Raw genomic sequence first — 23601 nt, forward strand, 5'->3', positions numbered from 1 at the left:
CGACCGCACGGATCCCGGTACCGCACGTATTGTAATTGAATATCCCCCTTATTGTGCCTGGCAGTAAGGACTAGACAACTGCTCTTATTCAATATATATATAATGCACACCTTTCCACAATGTCCTGGAGCTAAGCTAGACAAAAATAGTTCTCCTGGGGGTGTGTCCAGTGTTTCCAAATCAAAACTCACTTTACCTCCTAACTTCTGGTGAGTCGAGACAAACATGCTGACTGTCCACGCTTACATCGGGACATTTGGGAGGTATGATAATGTACTTGTGTAGGCCTGTCTGGACTCTGCTACTTTAAATGCTGTATACACATGCCAAGCAAACCAATACAATCAACAAAGCCTCAAAGAATAGGAACATGTTATCTTTCATACACAGTCAAGTGGGTTTAATGTATAGAACCATCTGTTTCATACGTTAGATGCTGCTTGGGCCACTTCATACTGCTAACTAGACATAATTCTTAATTTTCATATCTTAGATCCAAGCACATTACCCTAGTGCTGACGATCTTACGATCTGATGATAGGTTTTTGTGCAGATAACATAGAACCCGGCTACAGAATTCTGCACCCATGGGAATAGTGCAACATTTTAAGATGTGATAATGAGGTGGTTATTTTTAGCTTGTGTGTTGAAAGCCCTTTTATCTGTAACTAATCATAGCCCCAGATCAGCAGCCGCAGCTATTTAGATAGCGCCACTAATTCTGCAGCGCTGTACAGAGAACTCACTCACATCAGTCCCTGCCCCATTACAGCTTACCGTCTAAACTCCCTAATATACAGACAGAGAGACTTGGGTCAATTTAATAGCAGCCAATTAACCTACTAGTATGTTCTTGGAGTATGGGAGCTAACCACTGAGCCACTGTGCTGCTCACATAATTACAGATAATGATAAGTATAATTTGTCTTACCTTTAAAGAAGACAAAATTCCCCTCACTGTTCTCATAAACCGCATCAATGCTTGGGGGCAGCCCCCGCCAGAAGTAAGTAATCTGCATTGGGTATCCATCCATGACTTTATTATTCCTCACTCGCCAGAACCATTGATCCTGTAGAATAAGATGCACACAGCATAGGTTATACAATAAATATCAAACTGCTAAAACAAATAAACTATATACAATTTCTAGTTATTAATATATAACAAAATCACTAAGCAGAACGCATTCTAATACAGTCTCATATTGCATTTCCTAGTACTGTGATCTAATGACTTTAATACATCACTCAATGAGCTGAGCCTGATGGTGGTGTAGTGGTGGGGGGCTGGGGCTTTTGTTTCTATGAAACAGATAAAGTCAGTCAGTGCAGTATGTATGGACTGTCCAAAGCCAAATCACACAAAACACTTCTACATACCAGGACAGACCTAGACTTCTTTCTTTTTTTGGGGCGGAGGGGAGATTTTGCATTACCATGCCCCCTCCACTGTGATTGGCTAGTCCCACCCCCTTCCTTCCTGATGATCGGACCTCTCAGCAGCAATTTTAAGGGATGAAGATTGTTGGTAAGAGGGCGATTGCCCTGATCACCCCCCTCTGGATCCGCCAGTGCCAAAACACTTTTTTAACGATAACTAATAATACCAGTGGATGCAGTCATTTTTTGGGCTGAACCAATATTTAGCCTATTAATTAATTAGGATTTAATAATCTCAATGATTGTCTCCTATTCATTCAGGACACAAAATGTCTGCCACCACTGTGTGTAGAAGAGGTACATTTTAAGAGATTTATAAGGTGAGCATAGACATTCAAGGTGCATAATTCCTACATGCCATTCATCCCGTCATCTCAAAGTATAACTGCGCACATGGTAGTAGGGGATTACAGCTGTATTTGTAAGGCACTCATAGGCACGGTCAGACTAACTCTCCCTATAACAATGATCTTTGTGATGAGACAGTGACCACGCACATGGTCGTGGGGGATTACAGCTGGATATGTAAGGCACTAATAGGCACGGTCAGACTAACTATCCCTATAACATTGATCTTTATGAGCGTATCCGACTTGCACCCCTCAAAATCTGCAAAGAGGGAGGTGGAAAGAAAAATCCCCGATATGCATGTGCGAGCTCAGGGATGACAGAAACCTCCCGTGGAGCAGAAGGGCGTCAACAACAATAATTTTTTTGCCACTGCTTATAACGGCAATGAAAAAATATTTTATCGCCAGCATTTAGCACTAACATTTTGCAGAGAAAGCTGAGCGAGACTTGGTGGCCAATCTGAGACAATGCACGTATACCGGGGTGCTCGTGACAGCCCCGACTTCCACTTAAATATTAAACAAATATTTAAAAACTGTTTACCACTGAAAAATGCTTTATTCAAATAATAAAGCATTTTTTTTTATTGAAATCTCAGGTTGGCCATAACAGAACAAGTATTGCGTGGTATATCTTAACCCTTCATTTATAGGGGTTACTTCTTTGTAATTAGCTGTTTTGCTCCTGCTTTCATAGCTTTAACTGTGGAAATCATGCGGTCTAATAATATGTTCATGGATGTCAGGTCAAATGCTACTGAAAACATATTAGCACGGTATACATTTCCCCTGATTTTACAGGGTCTTGATTAAAATCTCTAGCTCAGAGGAAAGAGCAGAAGGTCACTTTTCCTGTTTTATAAACTATGGGAATGAAAAGGTCATAGATTCAACAATAAAAGGAAGTGTTCTGTGGAAGGGAGAGACAAAAAAACTAACGACATCCTTGCTTTGGAAACAGAATATTTATGTAACAGGTTGCATTTTTGTTCTTGCAACAACAATTTACCAAAAGACTGCCTGGCTATTTTAATTTGGACATTATTTTTACAATCCAGTACGTTACAGTAACGAGAAAATGTTCTAGATCCTGCCTAATTATGCAATCTGAGTGCGGCACAGATGACTGGGTGCAACGAGTGCGTTTGAAACATTGTGATGGACAACTTGAATCGCTTCGGGTGCCGCCCTTTAACCTTCAAAAGGGCCGTGCGTTACCCTTAATCTCAGAAGAAAACAATACATTTAATCAAAGACACCTATCTGTAATAACATAGCAGCAGGTATTTTAAAGAAGTGTTACAAGCTATAACAAACAGATCCGACAATAAAGCAGTAAGTCACTGAAGGCTCGGAGAGCAACGTGTTGCCCATTGCTGGTCCATTCAAATAAAATGGGAACATCTTGCCATCTGTATGCAATGTTTCTACAATGTATAAATATACTTGTGAAAGAATCCCTGATCTATGATTATTATGGGCAGGAATATGCATCAATTAAGCTCCGTGTTTCTTTGGCTTTAAAATTCGGGAGCATGTTGCGCCCATCTGACACTGTTCTACGGTTTATCGCCAATTACTTGCTACATATTCCTAGTTTTGTTTGGCAGTTTTGCAAGGGAGAATGACTTAGTTAAATGTTTCTAGTGTGGTCGTCTTGGCAGCTTAGTGCATATGTGTGTATCACGTTATTACATATACTAATCTGCATAGCTCATTGGCTAGAATGAAACACTATAAATAATATGGGCAGTAAATAAGCAAATATGTCAGAACAATTACAGTGACATTTTAGTATAGAACAAGCAATTTATGGGTGGCATAAAATGTTATAGCATCCGGCTATGTAATTCCATAATGATAGATTTTTCCCATTTAGCAATCAGACATCAATTGGATAAGCAGCATTCACAGCCATTTCCTCTGGTCTAGGCTGAAGATCTGAAACGTGTTTTACGGTTACTGTTTAAATGGTCAGTGAACCAAATGCCACAACTGAAGCAAGGAGCCCATTAAGGAGGGCATTAATCTGCTGTATGGGCAACATCGTATTTCTACACCATAATAATTAGAAAAGTGACCATTTGGATTTCACTTATTTATTTATTTTTACATTTTTATTTCACATTTTATTTGCATACGATTTTACAAATGAATTGTATTTTTTCGTGAATCTATTGCAGTTTAAGACTGAAGCTTTACCAGTACAGTAGACACAATAAAAATAAGAATACTCAAACATAAAATATTTCATGGAAAAGTCAAGTCATCCAATAAATAATTAAATGGAGATTTATTGGCCGGGGTCATTTTTTATATGCTGCTGCTCAGCACAAGCTTTTATTTTGGCGTACAGATTTTAAGCATGGCTTTCTGTAGCAGGTAAGTTAATGGTGAATACAGGGGATAAAACAGCAAGGGTAAAAGGATGCGATATGGAGGGTGAGTAGAGTCACCTATACCACTGCATACCCCCCAACTGTCCCAATACAGGTGTCATAGTTCCGATTTGAGGGCTCTGTCCCGCTATCCTGTTTGGGACAGCTTTGTCCAGAGGGTGTGAAATTTGGCTGCTATCTCTCATTCACTGCTGCTCTGTATGGCAGAAGAGCGGTGAACGAGTGCCATGTGCACTGGGGCGCACAGCAATGGAGCTGATTGAAGAGGAGGGGAGAAGAATATAGGGCAGTCTAGCACTTCAAAAGTGCTAGACACACCCCTTGGGGGTGTGCCCACTGCCAATGGGGATGTGGCCACGCCCCAAATCGTGCCAAGACTGCGTCCCCATCATGTCCACGCCCCCTGTCCTAATGACAGATACCCAAATGTTGGGAGGTACGCAAATACCATCTGCTGACTGGCACCCTGTGCCACAGCACTGACGTCATCTATCTTCAAACAGGCTAGATTTCGGCTTAAAGCAGATATTCACTTTAGGTTTGATGAGGGGGAGATATACACAAAACACTGACTAGTATCAAGGCAGGCTCCTCTCCCTAGGAATGCTACCTTTATAAAACACCTCATTAACAGAATAATAGCCAAAGATTAAGTGCACATCTGATAATATTTTATACCTTATACCCTTGGTTAAAAGTGGGCACCAATATTCTTAAAGAAAAGCAAAAAAATCCCCAAGAATTAAAGACTTAGCATATGAATCTCTTTCACTAGATCTATTTTTTTCTTATAGTCAGAAAATACTCCTTTTAGACCTCATTCACAAGGGTAAGAAAGCATGAAACAGCTAATGTGTGCTTTAATGATGCAGTTTTAAAGGTTTTTCCTGTGCTTTTTATGTGTTACATACCATTGACTCTTATAGTCTTCCTGTCTCTATTTAATGTGCTTTTTGTGGATTTATTAATTAAAGAGCAAAAAAAAACACAGGTGAGAATGAGCACTCACTCTTTTAGGATAATTCACAAGGGAGAATGTTATTTTATGGCGTTACCTTCCCAATGTTTTCCAATGACACTCCAGCTATAAAATTCTGCATGAGATGCTTCTCCCAGGCTAACAGCCATACAATGGTGCAAGTTAATTGTTTCCATTGTAAGGCTGTCAATAAAGCTGACTGGAAGTCTCTCCTATCAGCTTCATTGACAACCTACAGTGCAGGCAGATTATGTTCAAAGTTTTATGTTCCTGGGAGACACATTAGATGAAGCCCAGTTAAGGGTTATTATGTCATGAACATACTTGCCTACTTTGTTTTCCTCCCGGAGGTTAGGTGAAGAGAGTTTGCAATCGCATAATTTCGACATGGGATTTAGCCAAAATCACAAGATTTTCTATAATTCGTATCATGGAGGCCCCCATTCCGTTCAATTTATTAGGATGGGAGCACAATGCAGGAGAATGGCCCGCTCTCTTGAGTCAGAGAGACCTACCTGGAATTTGGGAGTCTTCCGGACATTGCGGGAGAGTGGGCAAGTATGGTGATGTATCATGGGGTTCTCAGGCATGTGACCTCCAGGATAATATTAGTTGAAGGAAACTGGCTTTACTGGAAAAAATATACTTTTTGGTCCTATTAAGTCTGTGAAATAAAGTTTTATGTATTTCTGATATAGAATAGCTGTATAAAATAAATCTAAAAAGAAATCCTTAGTTTGCACATTATTGTAAGAGACTCAAGTGTTTGTAGAATAACATCCATAACACTTGACTTGGATGGCGTGGTACATAACAATGCACTCTATTTATCTCTTAGCAAAATGCATTGTCATGTCTAGGTGCCTACGACTTTCAATTCACTTGTACCACCAAGAACGGCAGCTGCCTGGAAGTATAGTGTCAATTTAAAACTGCAGAAACAAGCGCACAGAGCTAGATAATATAACTGGATCATGTTTAAGTTATTAGGCCACAAAGTACCAGCTCAGATCAGTGCGTATCATGTGAAATGAGCAGACTTAATAATTCTAATAGAAAATGTGTTGTGTTTTAGGGAGACTAGCACATGTCTGAGTTCATGTTAAAACAGAGTTTGTTGTTTGCCACTTACTCATACAGGACTGCGTGTATAGTATAGAACGCTTTGTCTTGTATACCTTACCCCAAGCATTTCATTTTTTTCTGCAATGCTAAATAAATTATCCTGAAATAATGCTACATAATTAGAATGTTGTCCATTGATAGTTATGTTTACTAATGTATAGAACTTTATAATTGCCCTAATGGGTAAAGACTTATAGAAAATAAGATTGTTACAGTATGGCTTCATTGCTACTTGACATTTCTGACTAAGGATGAGCGGGCTCGGATTCCGCTAATCCGAGCCCACCCGAACAGTGCGGATCCAACGGGATCCGAGCACTGTTCGGGTACTTCCGGCCGCCAAAGGAATCTGAAACGAGGCTATGACATCCAAGTCTCGCGTCGGATCTCGCGAGACTCGGATGTCATAAATGCTCACCTTGCGGCCGCCATCTTCATTTCGCCTGAAATCAGGGAAGAGGGAGGGTGTGTAGGGTAGTTGTGCTCTGTCCTTGCTGAGTCCAGTGGTGCTTTATGCTTGTGTGCAGTACTCTGTCCTTGCTGAGTCCAGTGGTGCATCAGTCCAGTGCTCTGTCCTTGCTGAGTCCAGTGGTGCTTTATGCTTGTGTCCAGTGCTCTGTCCTTGCTGAGTCCAGTGGTGCATTAGTCCAGTGCTCTGTCCTTGCTGAGTCCAGTGGTGCTTTATGCTTGTGTCCAGTGCTCTGTCCTTGCTGAGTCCAGTGGTGCTTCTGTCCTGTGCTCTGTGCTGCTGAGTACAGTGGTGCTTTTGTCCTGTGCTTTGTTCTGCTACGTGCATAGTTATTTTAAAAGTATTAAAAAATCTTAAAAAAAAAATAAAAAAAAAATAATACAAAAATAATTTTAAAAAAATATGAAAAAATAATTTAAAAAGTATAAAAAAAATTCTAGTGCTATATATTCTTGCAGTACAGAAACATTAGTACTGCAATCTATAAAACATTGTTCACTGTTCTTGCAGTCCAGAAACATTAGTACTGCAAACTATAAAAAATTGTTCACTGTTCTTGCAGTTCAGAAACATTAGTACTGCAATCTATAAAAAATTGTTCACTGTTCTTGCTACATCAAAAAAGCATGAACATGCCCTGCCATCAACAAAAACAAGAGGTAGTGACGCGCTTGAACTCCACCCTCTATATGCTGCAGAGAATGGGGGAGCAGAAAAAGGCCATTCAAGCCTACACAGCCACCTACGATGGGCCACGTGTTTGTGGCGCCCACTTGTGTCGCTTAGCTTAGACATCCAGCTACCTCGGTGCAACCTTTTGGCCTAAAAACAATATTGTGAGGTGTGAGGTGTTCAGAATAGACTGGAAATTAGTGGAAATGTTTGTTATTGAATGTTATTGAAGTTAATAATAGCGTAGGAGTGAAAAAAAAACAAAAAACTGGATTTTAGCACTTTTTATGCTTTTTTAAAAATAAATCAGAACCCAAAACCCTAAATCAGAACCAAAACCTTTCGTCGGGTGTTTTGGCAAAAAAAAATCAGAACCCAAAACCTCAAGCTAATCAGAACCCAAAACACAAAACACAAAACACTAAAAGTGGCCGGTGCACACCCCTATTTCTGACATGGTGAAATGGAGCTGCTACAACATGGATTCACTGTCTAAAGGACTCGTAAATGTTCAGAATTAATATGCAAATATGAGAGAGAACATACCTTGAACTGTGCACTAATATTTACATTTTAGCAAAAATAGGACGCTCATTACCCCTACCAAGAATTTGCCTCTAATACCCCTTTCACATTGCTGAAAAGAACCGGGTTTTTGCCGGGGCGAGCCCCGGTTTCCTGGATCTAAGCTTAGTTTGAAAGGGAGTCCCTGCATCTACCCGGGTCAGATGAATCGGGAATTAGACCCGGGTCTATTGGAGGGTTATTATTATTATTATTATTATTGTCGATTTGTAAGGTGCCACAGTTCTCCGCAGCACAGTACAGTTGGGAAAACAGTACATACATAAAACAGGGACATACAAGGTTGACAAAAATAAAATAAAAATGCAGACATAAAACAAAGGGTGTGAAGGACCCTGCTCATTAGAGAGCTTACATTCTAAGAAGAGGGCACAGCTCAAACAAGAGGAGTAAATGTGTCTCAGAGTGGAGATTGGGATAGTTGTGAGGGTGCATTAGTATGAACAGTGTTATCGAGGATAAGGTCACCTCTAAAAAAGAGATGGGTTTTCAAAGAGCTTCTAAAGATTTCAAGGCTGTGAGAAAGTCTGATTGAGCGTGGTAGGGAATTCCATAAGTGGGGAGCAGCATGGGAGAAGTCTTGTAGGAGGGAGTGAGAGGTGGTTACCAGAGACAAGACAAGGTGCAGGTCAGAGGCAGATCTAAGAGGGTGGGAGGGAGAGTATTTTGATACGAGATTTGAGATGCATGTAGGGATAGTGTTGTTGAGGACTTTGTAGGTAAGGGTGAGTAATTTGAATTTGATTCTGGAGGACACAGGGAACCAATGTAGGCATTTGCAAAGTGGTGCAGCAGATGTGGTGTGGTGAAAGAGGAAGATCAGTCTTACAGCAGGATTTAGGATGGTTTAAAGTGTGAATATATGGGTATCAGGAATATCAGATAGGAGGAGGTTGCAATAGTCAAGACGGAATATGATGATAGAATGGATAAGAGTTTTGGTAACATGTTGAGGAAGAAAAAGGCGTATTCTGGCAATGTTTTTAAGGTGGAGTAGACAGGACTGGGAGAGAGTCTGGATGTGAGGAATAGAGCAGAGAGTGGAGTCAAGTGTGACACCAAGGCAGTGGGCTTGGGAGATTGAGGAAATTGTGGTGTTATTGACAGTAAGGGAGATTTGAGGGCAGGTGGTGACTGTGGCAGGAGGGAAGATAATAAGCTCTGCTTTGGACATGTTGAGCCTTAGATAGTGTTGGGACACCCATGTGGAGATAGCAGAAAGACGGCTGGGAAGAGATATAGATTTGGGTGTCATCAGCGTAGAGGTGGTATTGGATTGAGCAAATTAGTGCCCCATGAGAAGAGGTATACAATGAAAAAAGTAAAGGGTCAAGAACAGAGCCTTGTGGGACCCCAAGGTGGGAGTGGAGGGGAGAATATGCCAGAGCTAGAAACACTAAAGGAGCAGATTGATAGATAGGTTGTGAACCAGGAAAGAACTGTCTCACGAAGGCCAATGGAGTGAAGGGTGTGTAGGAGAAGAGGGTGATCAACAGTTTCAAAGGCAGCAGAGAAGTCCAGGAGAATGAGTATGGAGTAAGGATGCATTACAATTACAATTAGAAATTACACTTACATTTTGCAGTAAGTAGATCATTGGTCACTTTTGTGAGAGCAATTTCAGTGGAATGTTGGGAGCGGAAGCCTGAATGCAGAGAGTCGAGAATGGAATGAGAGGAAAAAAAGTGAGACAGGCGTTTGTACACTAATCACTCAAGTACTTTGGAGGCAAAGGGGAGGAGAGAAATAGGGCGGTGGTTGGAGAGAGAGGCTGGATCAAGAGATGGTTTCTTTAGGATAGTTGAGATGAGCACATGTTTAAAGGAGGATAGAAATGTGCCTTTGGAGAGAGACAGGTTGAAGAGGTGAGTTAGAGGTGGAGGAGAGGGAGCTGAGAAGTTGGGAGGAAATAGAGTCGAGTGCACAGTTGAGTGCACAGGTTGTAGGCTAAGATGATGAGTGCAGAGAATTCGTAGTTATAGAATTATAGTGGAGGAAATTGGGATAGGAACGAGATTTCCTCCAGTGGTGCTCTGCAGTGCGGGAGCACTATTGCAGGTAGAGGGTCTATTTGCTGTGCCATGGCTAGGGTTTGGATCATCTGAGACTATATGTAGTAGCTGGAGCTGCATTGTCTAAGGCTGAAGTGAGTGTTTTGTTATATAACAAAAACACAGGTTATTTCCAGGTCCGACCTGGGTAGCTTGCAGTGTGAACGGTGAGACCTGGGTTGAAAAACCCGGGTCTCAAAGCCACCCATTGAAAAGTTTTAAAAAAAAAAAAAAACATCACAAGAGGAGTCAATCAAAGCCATGGTGACCCGGGCAGACCCGTCCGTGTTCAGTGTGAACACGGTCTACCCGGGTATTTGGTACGGTCGGAGGATCTGTCCCCCAGCAATATCCCGGGTTCATATACCCGGGATATTGCAGGGGTGGTAATCTGAAAAAGGTATTATTGAGAGCTTGTGCTTTAGAACTCTACAGACCAGGCTTCATATTTGCCACAATTTATAACTTCTCCTCTGGGAGATCCTGAAGTGGTGGACGGATGGCAAGTGCAGGGGATAGGGGCATGGTGACATGATCACCCCCTGCTGTATAATATCGCAATTTGCAGCAGCGGGGGTGAGGTTATGATGACACAAATCCCATCATCAAGTCCCATCTCCACCCACTTCAAGAGTGAAGTGGACGGGATCCAGAAGGGATGCCTGTTCTTCTGGGAATCTCCACAAAATTTGCATGTCTTCCGGAGTAGGCAAATTCGCTATACCCAGCAGCAGCATCTAAATGTTTACTGGGAGGGAATGCATATCAGGAAACACATGGAAAGATGTGATAAAGTGGTTCAGACACTCAGCCCCTATCTGAGCCTTTTTCAAAAATGTGAAAATATGATATATTACTTGTCACAGGTTTGGAAAACATCCTAGTGATAAAAAATAGCAGGACACCATAAGTTACAGCAATCGCTTTGGAAAACTTCAGAGAGTGGAATCGGCAGCATTCAAGGCAAAATAGGGTAGCATGTGATAAGCTGTAAGCCAATCATTTCTCATATTCTAAATTCACATTCACATTCAATCACGTGTTGGTCACTCAAAATGCCCTGCTGTTTTCAGACACTGTAGGGTCTTCTAGTCTAGATACTGTAAAACACTGTGATGAGTTTGTTTTTCCATCATGGAATGGACCAAACAATTGGTATGTAGTGTTTTCTGTACATTTATCCACTTGAAACACTTCCATTTTACTGTGACTATTTTTAGATAAAGAGCTTCTATTCCTGTGTCTACTGAAAACTCTCTCCCACTCGAGACACACTCCAGTCTCCGCATCCACTGTCTCAAAACTTTTCTTATCAGTCATCTGTATACAAACACAGGAATGGCTGAGCCATCACAGACTTCTGGTTGTCATCCTAATGTAGTGATAAACAATATCTCCCCATGAAAAACATGTTGAGAGGGGCTGGCTGGCAAACTTTAGCCTGGGGGAAGGGGGAACAAGACTCTGCTCAGCAGCCTATTAGGAATGTTTTAAAGGGGGAAAAAAAATGCAGCTGACCCAGTGACTCAGCCCAAGGTAGTCCATTATAGGAACCGCTGGGGGCAGATGTTCCCCTGCCCAGCCCAATGGTACACATTACAGCAGGCGATAGCAGTTCTATCACCGGCAGTAGCCCCTGGCGACATTACGATTTGCTAGGTCTTGTTGGTGAAGCCTGGGGAAGCCTATTTAACAAGAATTGCAGCAATACTCAGGATAAGAAATTTATGAAGAAAATGATAACACTTTAAAAATATTTATTTATTAAATCTATTTTTTACAATCTATTTCCCATTTTTAATTTTTATGAAATGGAAATCCGCATGCGTGAACCGGCCAGCAAAGTGACGCATTTGCAGATCCCTTGAGATTGACCCGGTGAAGCGGATAGTAAACCCATACCCAGTATCACTTGGCTGCCTTGGAAATATTTTAATGGGAAACTGCTGCAACAGATGATATTTTTTTAACCAGTTTTATTGCCACATTATAATAACTAGAGCCCGTAGACAAAAGAACAACCAGACAGGATTTTAAATTATACTGAGTTACCCATAATACAATTAAAGTGTTCTTGTCAGGCAGATCTTAAAATATAAATGTAATAGTAAAGCCTAATTGCAGTGTACAGTTAAAAATGTTTAAGATATTAAAGGCGGTGGGGGGGAGTTACAACTCTCCGCACCCCATGCTTGTACATTGTTGGGAGTGCTCCCCCTAGTGTTTTCTCAATGTAGTAGGTGTTACCATGAACTGGGGACCTCTGCTGGAGACAGCTAGAAAGCTGAAATAGAGGGTTTTTTTTCACACATACTGAAATAATAGCCCTTATATAAGTAGGAGGATTTTGTGCATATAGTGAATTATATAATGTTTGTTTCAGAGCGCCAGACTATATTTTCTTTTTCTTTTTTGCACACAAACAGATATTATTATTATTATCATTTATTTGTTAGGCACCACAAGGTATCCGCAGCGCCGCACACAGTACTATCAGTAGACTACACAGGGTGAAACCATACAGAACAATGAACAAAAAGTACCAATACTTCAGAAACTCCGGCCAGTCATATGCAGTAAAGAGGGAGAGGAAGAACAGGTATGGAGACAGGAGGGGAGGGGGCCCTGCTCATACGAGCTTACATCCTAAGGACAATGCCAGATATGGCATTGTCCAATCAGGATGAACCAGCTGTCATTTGAATTGGCCACATTGGGAATGCAATAAAAATGTCAAATGAGGTCCAAACAATGTGCTAATCTAAGGGTTAAGGGATGAATGTCTAAATCCAGCCCAAAGGTATAAAGATAAGAGGACATTTCTATGTATTATAGCTGTACTGGTGTTGTAGTAACTCAATAGTTTAAGTAAATCAAGATGCTATAAATCAACAACAAAAAAACTTTTTAAAAAGCTAATGGTACTAGCAATGGAGGCAGTCACTGGGAGATCATAGAGGACCCATGCAGATAAAGCTATACACATTATACTGATTATAACACACAAATATGTAAAATCTAGGAACAATACAACTATCCATTTTTAGATTGTAGTACTGCTATTTGTATCCCACAGAGAGCTCTAACATATACCTTTCAGTACAAAGGTGGTTTATTATACCTCTAAGTCAGTGTTGGCTAACCTGTGACACTCCAGGTGTTGTGAAACTAGAAGTCCCAGCATACCCTTCCAGCAATAAGCTGCTATATATTGGCAAAGCATGCTGGGACTTGTAGTTTTACAACACCTTGAGTGTCACAGGTTAGCCAACACTGCTCTAAACACACAACAGCCAACATTCCTAAATTTAAAGAGTTAAATCCATCAATCCACCCAAACCACGCCCATTCACCATCTAGTTTGGACTAGATCATGCAATTGGATGCCAAACAAATTGTGCTTGTTCCATGAAAATATGGACTGTTGGCAGTAATGTAAGAACACTGACATCAAATGAAATCTCTCTATTTTCTTGTCCACCTGCTAAATTAAATGTCATTTTATTATGGTCTGTTCTAAACTAATTTTTTCCAACATTAAAAAGATATTCCCTTTACTGAAATGTGATCAATAGATGGCACCAGAAACTCTGGCACCAAACATCGATGTCGCCTCAAGTCCAGCTATCGCTCCCCAACTTCCTCTATGGACTCTATGATGATTTTCTGATAATCTCTAAATCTGCATTCCCATCGGCACAATGATTGACATTGCTGCCTGACAATCTGAATAGGAATTTCTATGGTCTATGTAGGATAAGTGGCTCCTCACTAAATTGTTCCTGTGGTGTGTGTTTCATAGGGAAATTAGATTATAGACTGCACTGGGGCAGCGAATGATCTACATGGACAAAGTTATCTGTACAGTTCTGGTGGCGCTATATAAAGGATAATAATAATTACAGAGAACATGGGAAAACAGACTGTAAAGCTGAAAAATACAGTCTTCAAAATTGGAAAAAGGACATAGAATGTCCAGGAGGCTCCCAGATTACTGACAGACCTCCCAGACTCCTGCGGAAGAAGGCAATTCTCTCTGAATGGCACACAACGGCTTGCGAAGTGGGCAGAGACATGTCATAATGAGGCAAATTGTGTCATCAAACCCAGCCACTGAAGTGGTCAGAGGCGTGATGAGGCATATCCGTAGTTCTCTCTTCTGTTCAACTTTTGCCTTAACAGATATGATCAGTGCTGTAATTCCAGATAAATCGCTAGTGGCGACTACTATCAACAGATGCCCCTGCATCCAGAAACCCAAGAACAGGTGCAAGCATTGAAATCTAACAAATGATGTCCTAATCATAGATAAAACAGCTATGGGCTAAGGGCGGGTTGGCTTCATATTGTCTGCAATAACTTGAAAGTGAATAATGTATTATCAGTGGGCCTAAATTATGAAAAATTACTATAGAAGGTGGCACCACCCACCACTGTATAGATATTGTAGATATTGGTTTGATTTATTTGAATACTGGGTCTATTATGTACACTTATATTCTTGTTCCTATAAAGTCATGTTTCTATATACAATTGATAGAGTATGCTGTAACAAAGGTTATGTTGATTTTATCTCGGTTTTTATAGTCACCAGTGTCATTCTGCCTTGTATGCGTATTATGTTACATTCACATTCAGTGTGTTCTGAACAGAAAATAAGCTTTTATAACAGCGCTCAGCAGTGGATGGATTATTACTAATATGCCCAAGGTAAGTCTATGTTTTTTTCAAGGACATACATTTATACCCCATTCATACTGCACCAAAATCCCGGGTTTTTGCCGGGGCGAGCTCAAACGACCCGGGTCTTGGTGCAGTATGAATGGTACGGGTCTTCAACCCGGGATTTATCGAGGGGTAATTCCCGGGTTGCCTGCACTATTAATGGTGCAACCCGGGTTTTTCAACCCGGGTTGCACAGAAAACAAGCTGATTGGCTGTCTGCCTGTCTCTGGAGGATGATGTCATCGGTGGGAGCCCGTGGAAGATTCGAGAGGGAGTTTAGGAGAAATGGTGGATGGTGAGATATTGCCGGGGCGGCAGTATGAAAGCGGTATTATATAAAAAGTACAGATCTGCAATGCCTCTGTGTGCACCTACCAAGTACACTGCAAAGGCCACACCTCTTTGGGGTCTTTGAAAACACCTGCACAATCTCAATAAATAAAAACATCACAACAAAGTATAACATGGGAACCCTGACTACTTTATTCATTTTCACTTTTCAGTTTTTTTCTATAATAATGAATGATTCGCTTTGTTTTTGTCTTAAAATAATCATGATAGGGTAAATTTATCAAGGTGCGGGTTTGAAAAAGTGGAGATGCTGCCTATAGCAACCAATCAGATTCTAGCTGTCATTTTTTAGAATGTACTAAATAAATGATAACTAGAATCTGATTGACTGCTATGCGCAACTTTTTCAAACACACAGCTTCATAAATTTACCCCCATAAGTCAGTTGACATCAGGGTCTTTATGAGAGATGAGCGCTTCTAATTCAGGTTAATGCGACAAATTTTACATATTAGAATGATTGGCCACGCTCCTCGCGTTCCAAAGTGACTGAAAATGTAGTTGATGGGATCTTGGGGTTCAGACTTTATGGGAATTGCAGTCCTGCTCAAGCCAGTCTATGTACATTAATTTAGTGCATAGGCACAATGTCATATACTGTTATATATTGTAATGATGATGTCATTTGATTTAATTAATCGGGCATGTATAATGCTATATATTGGGATATTTGTGATCGATCATGGTGATGTCATTTCATTTGAAAAAACTGATCTTACATAATGTTGAGTATTGGGATATTTGTGATGATGGAGATGTCATCTGATGTTAAATACCTGTGTTTATGTAATGCTAGTTATTAGGGTGTTTCCGATGGATAGGAAAAGATAAAACAAATCACAAAAGTATATATTTATCAATATACTAAACTAGGTGACTGTCTAACAACAAAGCACAGTATAGTGTGAGAAATCACTCAAACAGTAAAAAATTATCTGTAAATAAACTGAAAAGTAGTGTGAATGTATGTACATTATATAAATGCTAATGTTCGTACAAAAAGCAGCTCAAAATTACATGACTGTATGGGGTTTTGATTTTTTAGCACTTTTCATAACATTTACATTTTTGGGGGGAGATCCAGAAACAAAACCAAAATCAAAACACCAGCCTAGTTTTGGCAAAAACAAAAAACATCACCAAGATAGGAAGATAATTCTGGAAACAAAACCAAAACGCGTCATTTTACAGCGGGGGGCAGGGCCAAAGGGCATTTTAGATCTAACTCTGTCCACTTCACTAGGAAGTGGGCAGATGTGGGAGGCTGCCATACTCTCCCGGGAACCCGGGAGACCCACCCGGAATCCGGGAGTCTCCTGGACATTCCGGGAGAGTTGGCAAGTATGTTGCAAATACGACCCTGTAAATGCACCCCCTGCACCCTTCGCCTTGTTTAAATAATCCCACCCACATTTCATATCAGCAACAGTAGTGGCTCTCATGCTCATACTTGCCTAGTCTCCTGGAAAATCCTGGGCAAAGGTGGGACTTGATGATGCGATTTGTGTCATCAGACCCTGCTGTGCGAATTTATGACTTGCGGCATTACACAGCGTGACCACAGTGACGCGGACATGTCATCACACCCCCTCACGCACTTGCCATGTGACCTTCTAGAAGTTGGCAAGTATTCTCATGAGCCTATTCAGGACCTAGAGATGAAGCCCTTGATTGGCCCCACGCCTCCGATTAGTCAGTCTTTGCACCCCTGCAGCCACCTTTGGCCTTTGCTTACTCTCTGTAGTATTCCACTAGTACCGTGGAATAAAAGGCTGTTTTAAATGTCTGGTCTTTGGCAGCCAGTTTCATAACTATACATGAAAGTTTTTTGTGTGGGTATCACGAATTTCAATTGCAATTCAATTTACCCAAAAAATAATATAAGCAAGTGAAATAAAATAATAATTACAGTAGTGGTGGTGATTGCAACAGTGAAATTTACTGCACATAAATTTACTGCAATACCAAGGCGGCCAACACCATATATATGGATACGACCATTCCTTTAAAAACACAGTTATTTCTTTAACTAAAACAAGTGGCAGCTCCCCATAAAACAGACGTGGATTTAATGTATGCGCTGGGAGAGCTCATTTTAAACCGCAAGTAAGAATTTAAATATGCCTACATTTTATTATTTATAAAATTCAGCATCCAGGAATATAAAAAGCCACTATTAAAATGAAATGCTGTTATAAGTAAAGCTTTACTACATTGCAAATTTAGTAGTGAAATTTTAATGCATAGATCCAGAGCAACACATCAATATTCTTAATTAATCTAAAATATTGCAACCATAAGTAATTGAATATTGATTTGTAAAATGCAGCATGTTTTATCTACATAGCGAAAGAAATCATAATGCCTGTGTGCACAGCTATAAATAAAAAAAACTTGCTTAAAATTCCGCCTGGCTATGAAATATTATAAGAGTTATTAAAACTTTTACTGCATCGTGTTGCTGTCTGATGAATGGTTTTTCATTCAGTTTAAAGACACAGAAACAGGTTATAAAAAGGGTAGCACGATTGCCGGCAATGATATTGTAAATGATGACAACCTTCTAGTTGTCCATACCATACCTTTTGTGTGTTACTGTTTTTTTTACTAAATGTTCACCGAAATACAACAGGGCCAACACAAATAAAATCTTTGGAGCACAATGGCCCAAAGAAAGAGCCCATTGATGTGTATATGGAGTGATTGATGTGTATGTATAGTGTGAAAGAGTTAACTTTGTTTGTTCAGAAAAATATTGTTCAGAGTTCAGGCCTACAGCTTTGCAAGTCACAATAGGCTTTAGCTTTATTAACAAGTTTCAAGGACATGAAAGAACTGCGACTATGATTTGTAACAGTTATGTCAAGTTTCACAGGACATGAATATCTTTCTTTTTTTGTTATTTGTAATATTTGCTGATGTTTTATTTATGTTTCATGCTTGCACAGTGCTAAAATGGCTATGTGACTAAACATTATATATAGATGATGATTTGTTTTGATAAACTCATAGCATATACTATACCCCACCTGTGCATGTATTTATTGTCTCTCCAGCAGTTATGATCTGATATCTTATCTGATCACTGACCACTTAAGAAATATCCCTATCAAGTGTGAGTGATGTGTTATATAAGTGCTAACTAATGTGTTTAGAACATAGTTGCCTACTCTCCCGGAATGTCCGGGAGACTCCCGAATTTTTCTCAGTTCTCCCAGACTCCCGAGAGAGCAGGCAAAAATCCCGGATCAAGCGTCTCCCCGTTGTTGTAGATGGTGGGGGCGGGGCAAACCGCGGCATCGTGGTCCCGCCCCCTGCTGAGATTGGCCAGAATTTCCCATGATTGACAGGGGCGGAGCCTAACGGCACATCCCCGCATGGCCACGCCCCCTCAACGGACCCCCTCCCGGACGGCTGGCTTTAAAAGTTGGTAAGTATGGTTTAGAATGAGATTAAGTACAAGTGGAGGAAGCTCTGTGATGGTTAAGAGAGAAAACTAAATAAAAGTTTTAGAGGAATATTCATTTTTATAAAACTGAGCAACTGAGGGGAGGTATTTTATGGAGCAGAATGTCTTAATGACAGCTAAACCCACACAATGTCATTTTCAAACATGATGCACAAAGGCAAAATACATGATTTAACTATACCCAGTCATATCATGCAATTTTCCAAAAAATATATGAAGAAGCATAAGAGACACCCAAAGTCCTAGGCAAAAGACAAAATAATGCTGATCAAAATGCCGGTTATCCATTTTTAAAGGTCTTGTGTCACAATACTGTGTGCAAAACCATCAATCTGAACAGGTTCTTTGTGTTAGTTAGGAGACTGCAAACCAATCACTCAGGCTACTTCTTCCTAACCACTGTCACAAACAGAGTTGCTCTAAAGGTCTTACCTGCCGGTATTGGCACTGCTAAGCTAGAAGGTGCGGAGTCTAAACACGCCTCTGGAAGTTTGGTGTACGCTGCAGAGACGTGCAGGTCGCAGCTCTCCCAGATAGCTACCAATGAAGTGTAAGGTGAACAAGAGTAGCCGTGAAGTCCAAGGTCAAACCGTGTGGGCAATACAAGTACCAAAGAAGCAGAGTCAGAATGCCACAGGTCAATACTAGGAAATCAGTATAGGTCCAGAGGGAGATCCAAAAAGAGTAGTCAGGCAAAACTGGGTCAGAATCCAAGGAGACAAGTATGCAGGAGACAAACAAGGTGCTGGAGACAAGAGACCTAGAAACTCTGGCACCCTAATGGCGCCAGAGCCAGGTTTAAATAAATGATAGTGGCCTGTCACTGGTGGACGTGGGATCGGCGGTCAGAACAGCTGACCGCCGACAGGAAGCGCTGCGGAGACACAATATTCAAACTTCTGAGAACCGGAAGTAGGGTCCCGTTGCTTAGCAACGAGACGCACGGAGGGCAAAGAAGGCAGCCGTCCCTGGTACCTAATGAGTGTGCGGGGACGGCGCCTGACAAACACACAGCTCTCAACCTTGTTTAGATTGATGGAATTTGAAGACCTTGCTCCTGATTCATCAAGGAACATATCTGCCAGTTTTGTGCGTATTATCAGCAAAATCACTCTGCACATGCCCAGAACTGGCTCATACGCCACAGAACGCAGCCACGTTTAATTCATCTTCGATCGCAAAGGTAATAAGTGTAGTAAGTGTTTACTACAGCCTAAGAGTTCCATGAGAGAACAGGGCAGGGAAGGGGCATTTGCCCATAGTCAATATACAGTAAGGGCGTGCCAATCATGAGCGCACACAGCAGCCTCTGATCCAAGCTCTGGGCATCTCAAAAATACAAGTGTATGCAATCAGTAGCTACTGTAAAAATGTATTTTATGTACCTTAGACATGAATGCATACTTGCCAACTTTCAAATGTTGGCCTCCGGGAGATCCGGGAGAGAGGTGGTGGTGGTGGGGGGGTCATTGCAAATTGCTTCATTTTGGACCCTCCCCCACAACAAAGTGAAGCAAACGCATCATTTTACCACTGGGGGGGGGGGGGGGGGAATGATGCGATTTCCCGTGAATATCGCCATGGGGGCTACAAATCCTGCCCACTTCACTAGTGGGCAGATGCGGGAGGATGTCCCACTCTCCTGGTAGCATGGGAGACCTACCCGAAATTCGGAAGTCTTCCGGACATTCAGGGGGAGTGGACAAGTATGCATTAATGACATCCTAATAAAGGTATTTAATGGAAAAAAGTAAAAAAAAAACCATGTCATTAATGTCTATATTATTAACAGGTGACATTAATTAATTTTTGTTCCCCTGTGCGTTCTTTTGAGAATTTATATTCCACATAGGCATTGTACGTATCCTGCAGCATCCTGTGCAGTAGAGCGCAGCAGACATACATCTGTATTCATCAGTGCACATATCTTCAGATCCGTCCCTTGTTGAATTTGTGCGTGCGCAGAGCGGAATTCAGTGCATTCAGAAGCAAACGCACATTGCGCTCAGTATGTGTGTCTTGATGAATCAGGTCCATTATTTAGCTTTTTCAAAATGTAAACTTTCAGGAAACAGATTGGGTAGATAGCATGCTGGACAGGTATAGTAAATTATAAACAACGTATTTAATATAAGCAATTAATACTATATCATAAAAAGGCTTTCTTTCGGTAATGCACAAGCTTTAACATTTATTAAAATCCATTACAGGGTATATTTGTAAATACACTTAATATGCACTAAAGAAAACGAACATTTCACTCATAAAATTCTGTTTTTTTCTAAAACCGTATTATAACTTCCCTACAAACATCCGAAGCTGCTTGATATCATAAGCTGCGATAAGACAATTGCAATGTCATGTATGTATTTAAATGTACAGCAGTTACCTTGGGTCTTTGAGAATGGATGCCAACTGTAAAATCATTCCTAAGTACCTCGCAGCCAGACAAGAAGTGCAGAAGACAAATTTATGATTATGCTACTGTAGGACTGCGTTACAATAATGGCTCATGCAACTTGTCTCACAGCAATCCTTCTGCTTTATTCCCATCAGTTATCTCCGTAGCAATTCACATTCAATAATAATCACTGGAAATGCTCAAGCTGCCCACAAACTGTTTTGTGAACCGGTTCATTGAATCAATATTAAAGTTTGCTGGAATTTCCTCAAATTTAGATTGATTAAAAAAATCTAAGTTCGAGCAATTTGAATACATTTAACCATGCTGAAGCCAGTCTGACCATGTTCGAGCCGGTATGAGATGTTCGTGCTTAAATTGATACTGTTTTTATATGTGAATGGCAAACCTCTTACGAAAACGCCCAATCTCACACACGAAGGACGAAATTCAAATATCTAGCGTAGTAGAGTTCACTGTTTGAATTTAAAAAAAAAAATGGTAAAATACTTTTTTGTTATTTAGAAATTTTGTTATTTAGAAATATACAGTGTTTAAAATTATATATATTTTTTAATATACTAATTTAATTAACATGAACGTGAACTGTGAACAACCAAAGAACGTCAGCAGTTTACCTCAAACCCGAACTACGAACGTGAGCCAGAACTTTCGCAGTTTACTGAAGATTGTAAAAAGTTGGCCATCGAACTGTTGAAATTCAATCTAATTTATAACCAAATATAGATTTTGAAGCCTATTTAGTGACTACCACCATGGTGATCCCGGCACCTAAGCTCTACTCCAAACCCCACTATACATCTGTCAGTTTATCTGACATTGATTGCCCTAGCCACATCAAGAGCATATTATGTTATACTTTGAAACTCCACCCAGATCCTTGCTGAGTGCCACCTCAGTGCCATGTCCTGTATTTCAACCTTGCCTGGTAGTTATTTCACCTTTGATGTCTCAAAGACACACACACTATAAAGTTAAGGGGAACATGGTTAGGTGAATGTGGTGAGTATATAATATTAATCAGATTGTCATAAAAAAAACAAAGGTCAAGGGAGTAAAGTGAGTTATTATTGCATCTGGTTATACAAGGGCCGCTCCATGCTTCTGAAGGAGCAGTGGAAGTAACTGTGCTGTGCTACTAGACCATGAGAACATTTATTTACATGATCAGTCTTATGAGGGGAAATGTAGAGGTCACAACTCCTGCCGACTCTCACTCATTATCCACTGAGTTCAAAATCCCCAAAGTGAACAGATTTCCATGCTGGAATGTCAAGGTGAATGGAGCAGGGGTGGTGGTGGTCTGAACACAACAGTTTAAAATGCATACGTGATAAAATCTTCATAATATTAGGACCGATCACACACTTGCCAACATCTTCTGGAATTGTGGGTGACCTTCAGGACTGCCGAGAGCGAACTTGGTTACAGCGCGATGATGCAGACAGTTCGAATTGCTCGAACTTAGCTTTTTTAATCAATCTAAATTTGAAGAAATTCTTGGCTTCAGTGAAGCCAACTAAAACCAAGACATGGTCTGCAGCCAAGTAAGACCAGGACATGGTCTGCAGCCAAGTAAGACCAGGACATGGTCTGCAGCCAAGTAAGACCAAGACATGGTCTGCAGCCAAGTAAGACCAAGACATGGTCTGCAGCCAAGTAAGACCAAGACATTGTCTGCAGCCAAGTAAGACCAAGACATTGTCTGCAGCCAAGTAAGACCAGGACATGGTCTGCAGCCAAGTAAGACCAAGATATGGTCTGCAGCCAAGTAAGACCAAGACATGGTCTGCAGCCAAGTAAGACCAAGACATGGTCTGCAGCCAAGTAAGACCAAGACATGGTCTGCAGCCAAGTAAGACCAGGACATGGTCTGCAGCCAAGTAAGACCAAGACATGGTCTGCAGCCAAGTAAGACCAAGACATGGTCTGCAGCCAAGTAAGACCAAGACATGGTCTGCAGCCAAGTAAGACCAAGACATGGTCTGCAGCCAAGTAAGACCAGGACATGGTCTGCAGCCAAGTAAGACCAGGACATGGTCTGCAGCCAAGTAAGACCAGGACATGGTCTGCAGCCAAGTAAGACCAAGACATGGTCTGCAACCAAGTAAGACCAAGACATGGTCTGCAGCCAAGTAAGACCAAGACATGGTCTGCATCATCGTGCTGTGATGGACAGGGAGCTATGACACAAGTGATGTCATTAAGTCCATCACTGACTTCATGGAACTACTCTCTGCACGTCCCGGAGAAGAGGTCTGAAAAGTCATAACTCTCTGCCCACCACAAAGCCGTAATGCAAATGACATCATCTCGCCGCAGTAGGAGGAGCACATGAAGCGAGTTGTATCAAATGCTTCTCTGCATGGCCTGACTTCAGGGAGATTTCCACAATGTCTCGGAAATCCAGGAGATCACCCACTACATGGATCATTGGAACTCATGAGGGACAGATCGCTTATCACGACATTCATGCAATTTGCCGTGGTGCTTAAGGAAACACTTCGCATTGCGTCACGTTTGTTTCCCAATTTGGGAAGAATAAGTAATTGTGAGAATGCTGC

At 41.0% G+C, this 23601-nt stretch overlaps 1 protein-coding gene across 1 annotated transcript in view; it reads right to left on the reverse strand.

Annotated features, from left to right (window-relative positions):
• MMP16 (matrix metallopeptidase 16) overlaps positions 1–23601 on the reverse strand; it is a 205363-nt gene that overhangs the window by 22769 nt on the left and 158993 nt on the right. The window contains exon 7 of the mRNA XM_075213754.1: positions 932–1070. Coding sequence (XP_075069855.1) covers positions 932–1070 — 139 coding nt within the window. The remainder of the gene's footprint in view (positions 1–931; positions 1071–23601) is intronic.

This window comes from Mixophyes fleayi, chromosome 5 (genome assembly GCF_038048845.1).
Source record: "Mixophyes fleayi isolate aMixFle1 chromosome 5, aMixFle1.hap1, whole genome shotgun sequence".
In the NCBI taxonomy this organism is placed as follows: Eukaryota; Metazoa; Chordata; class Amphibia; order Anura; family Limnodynastidae; genus Mixophyes; species Mixophyes fleayi.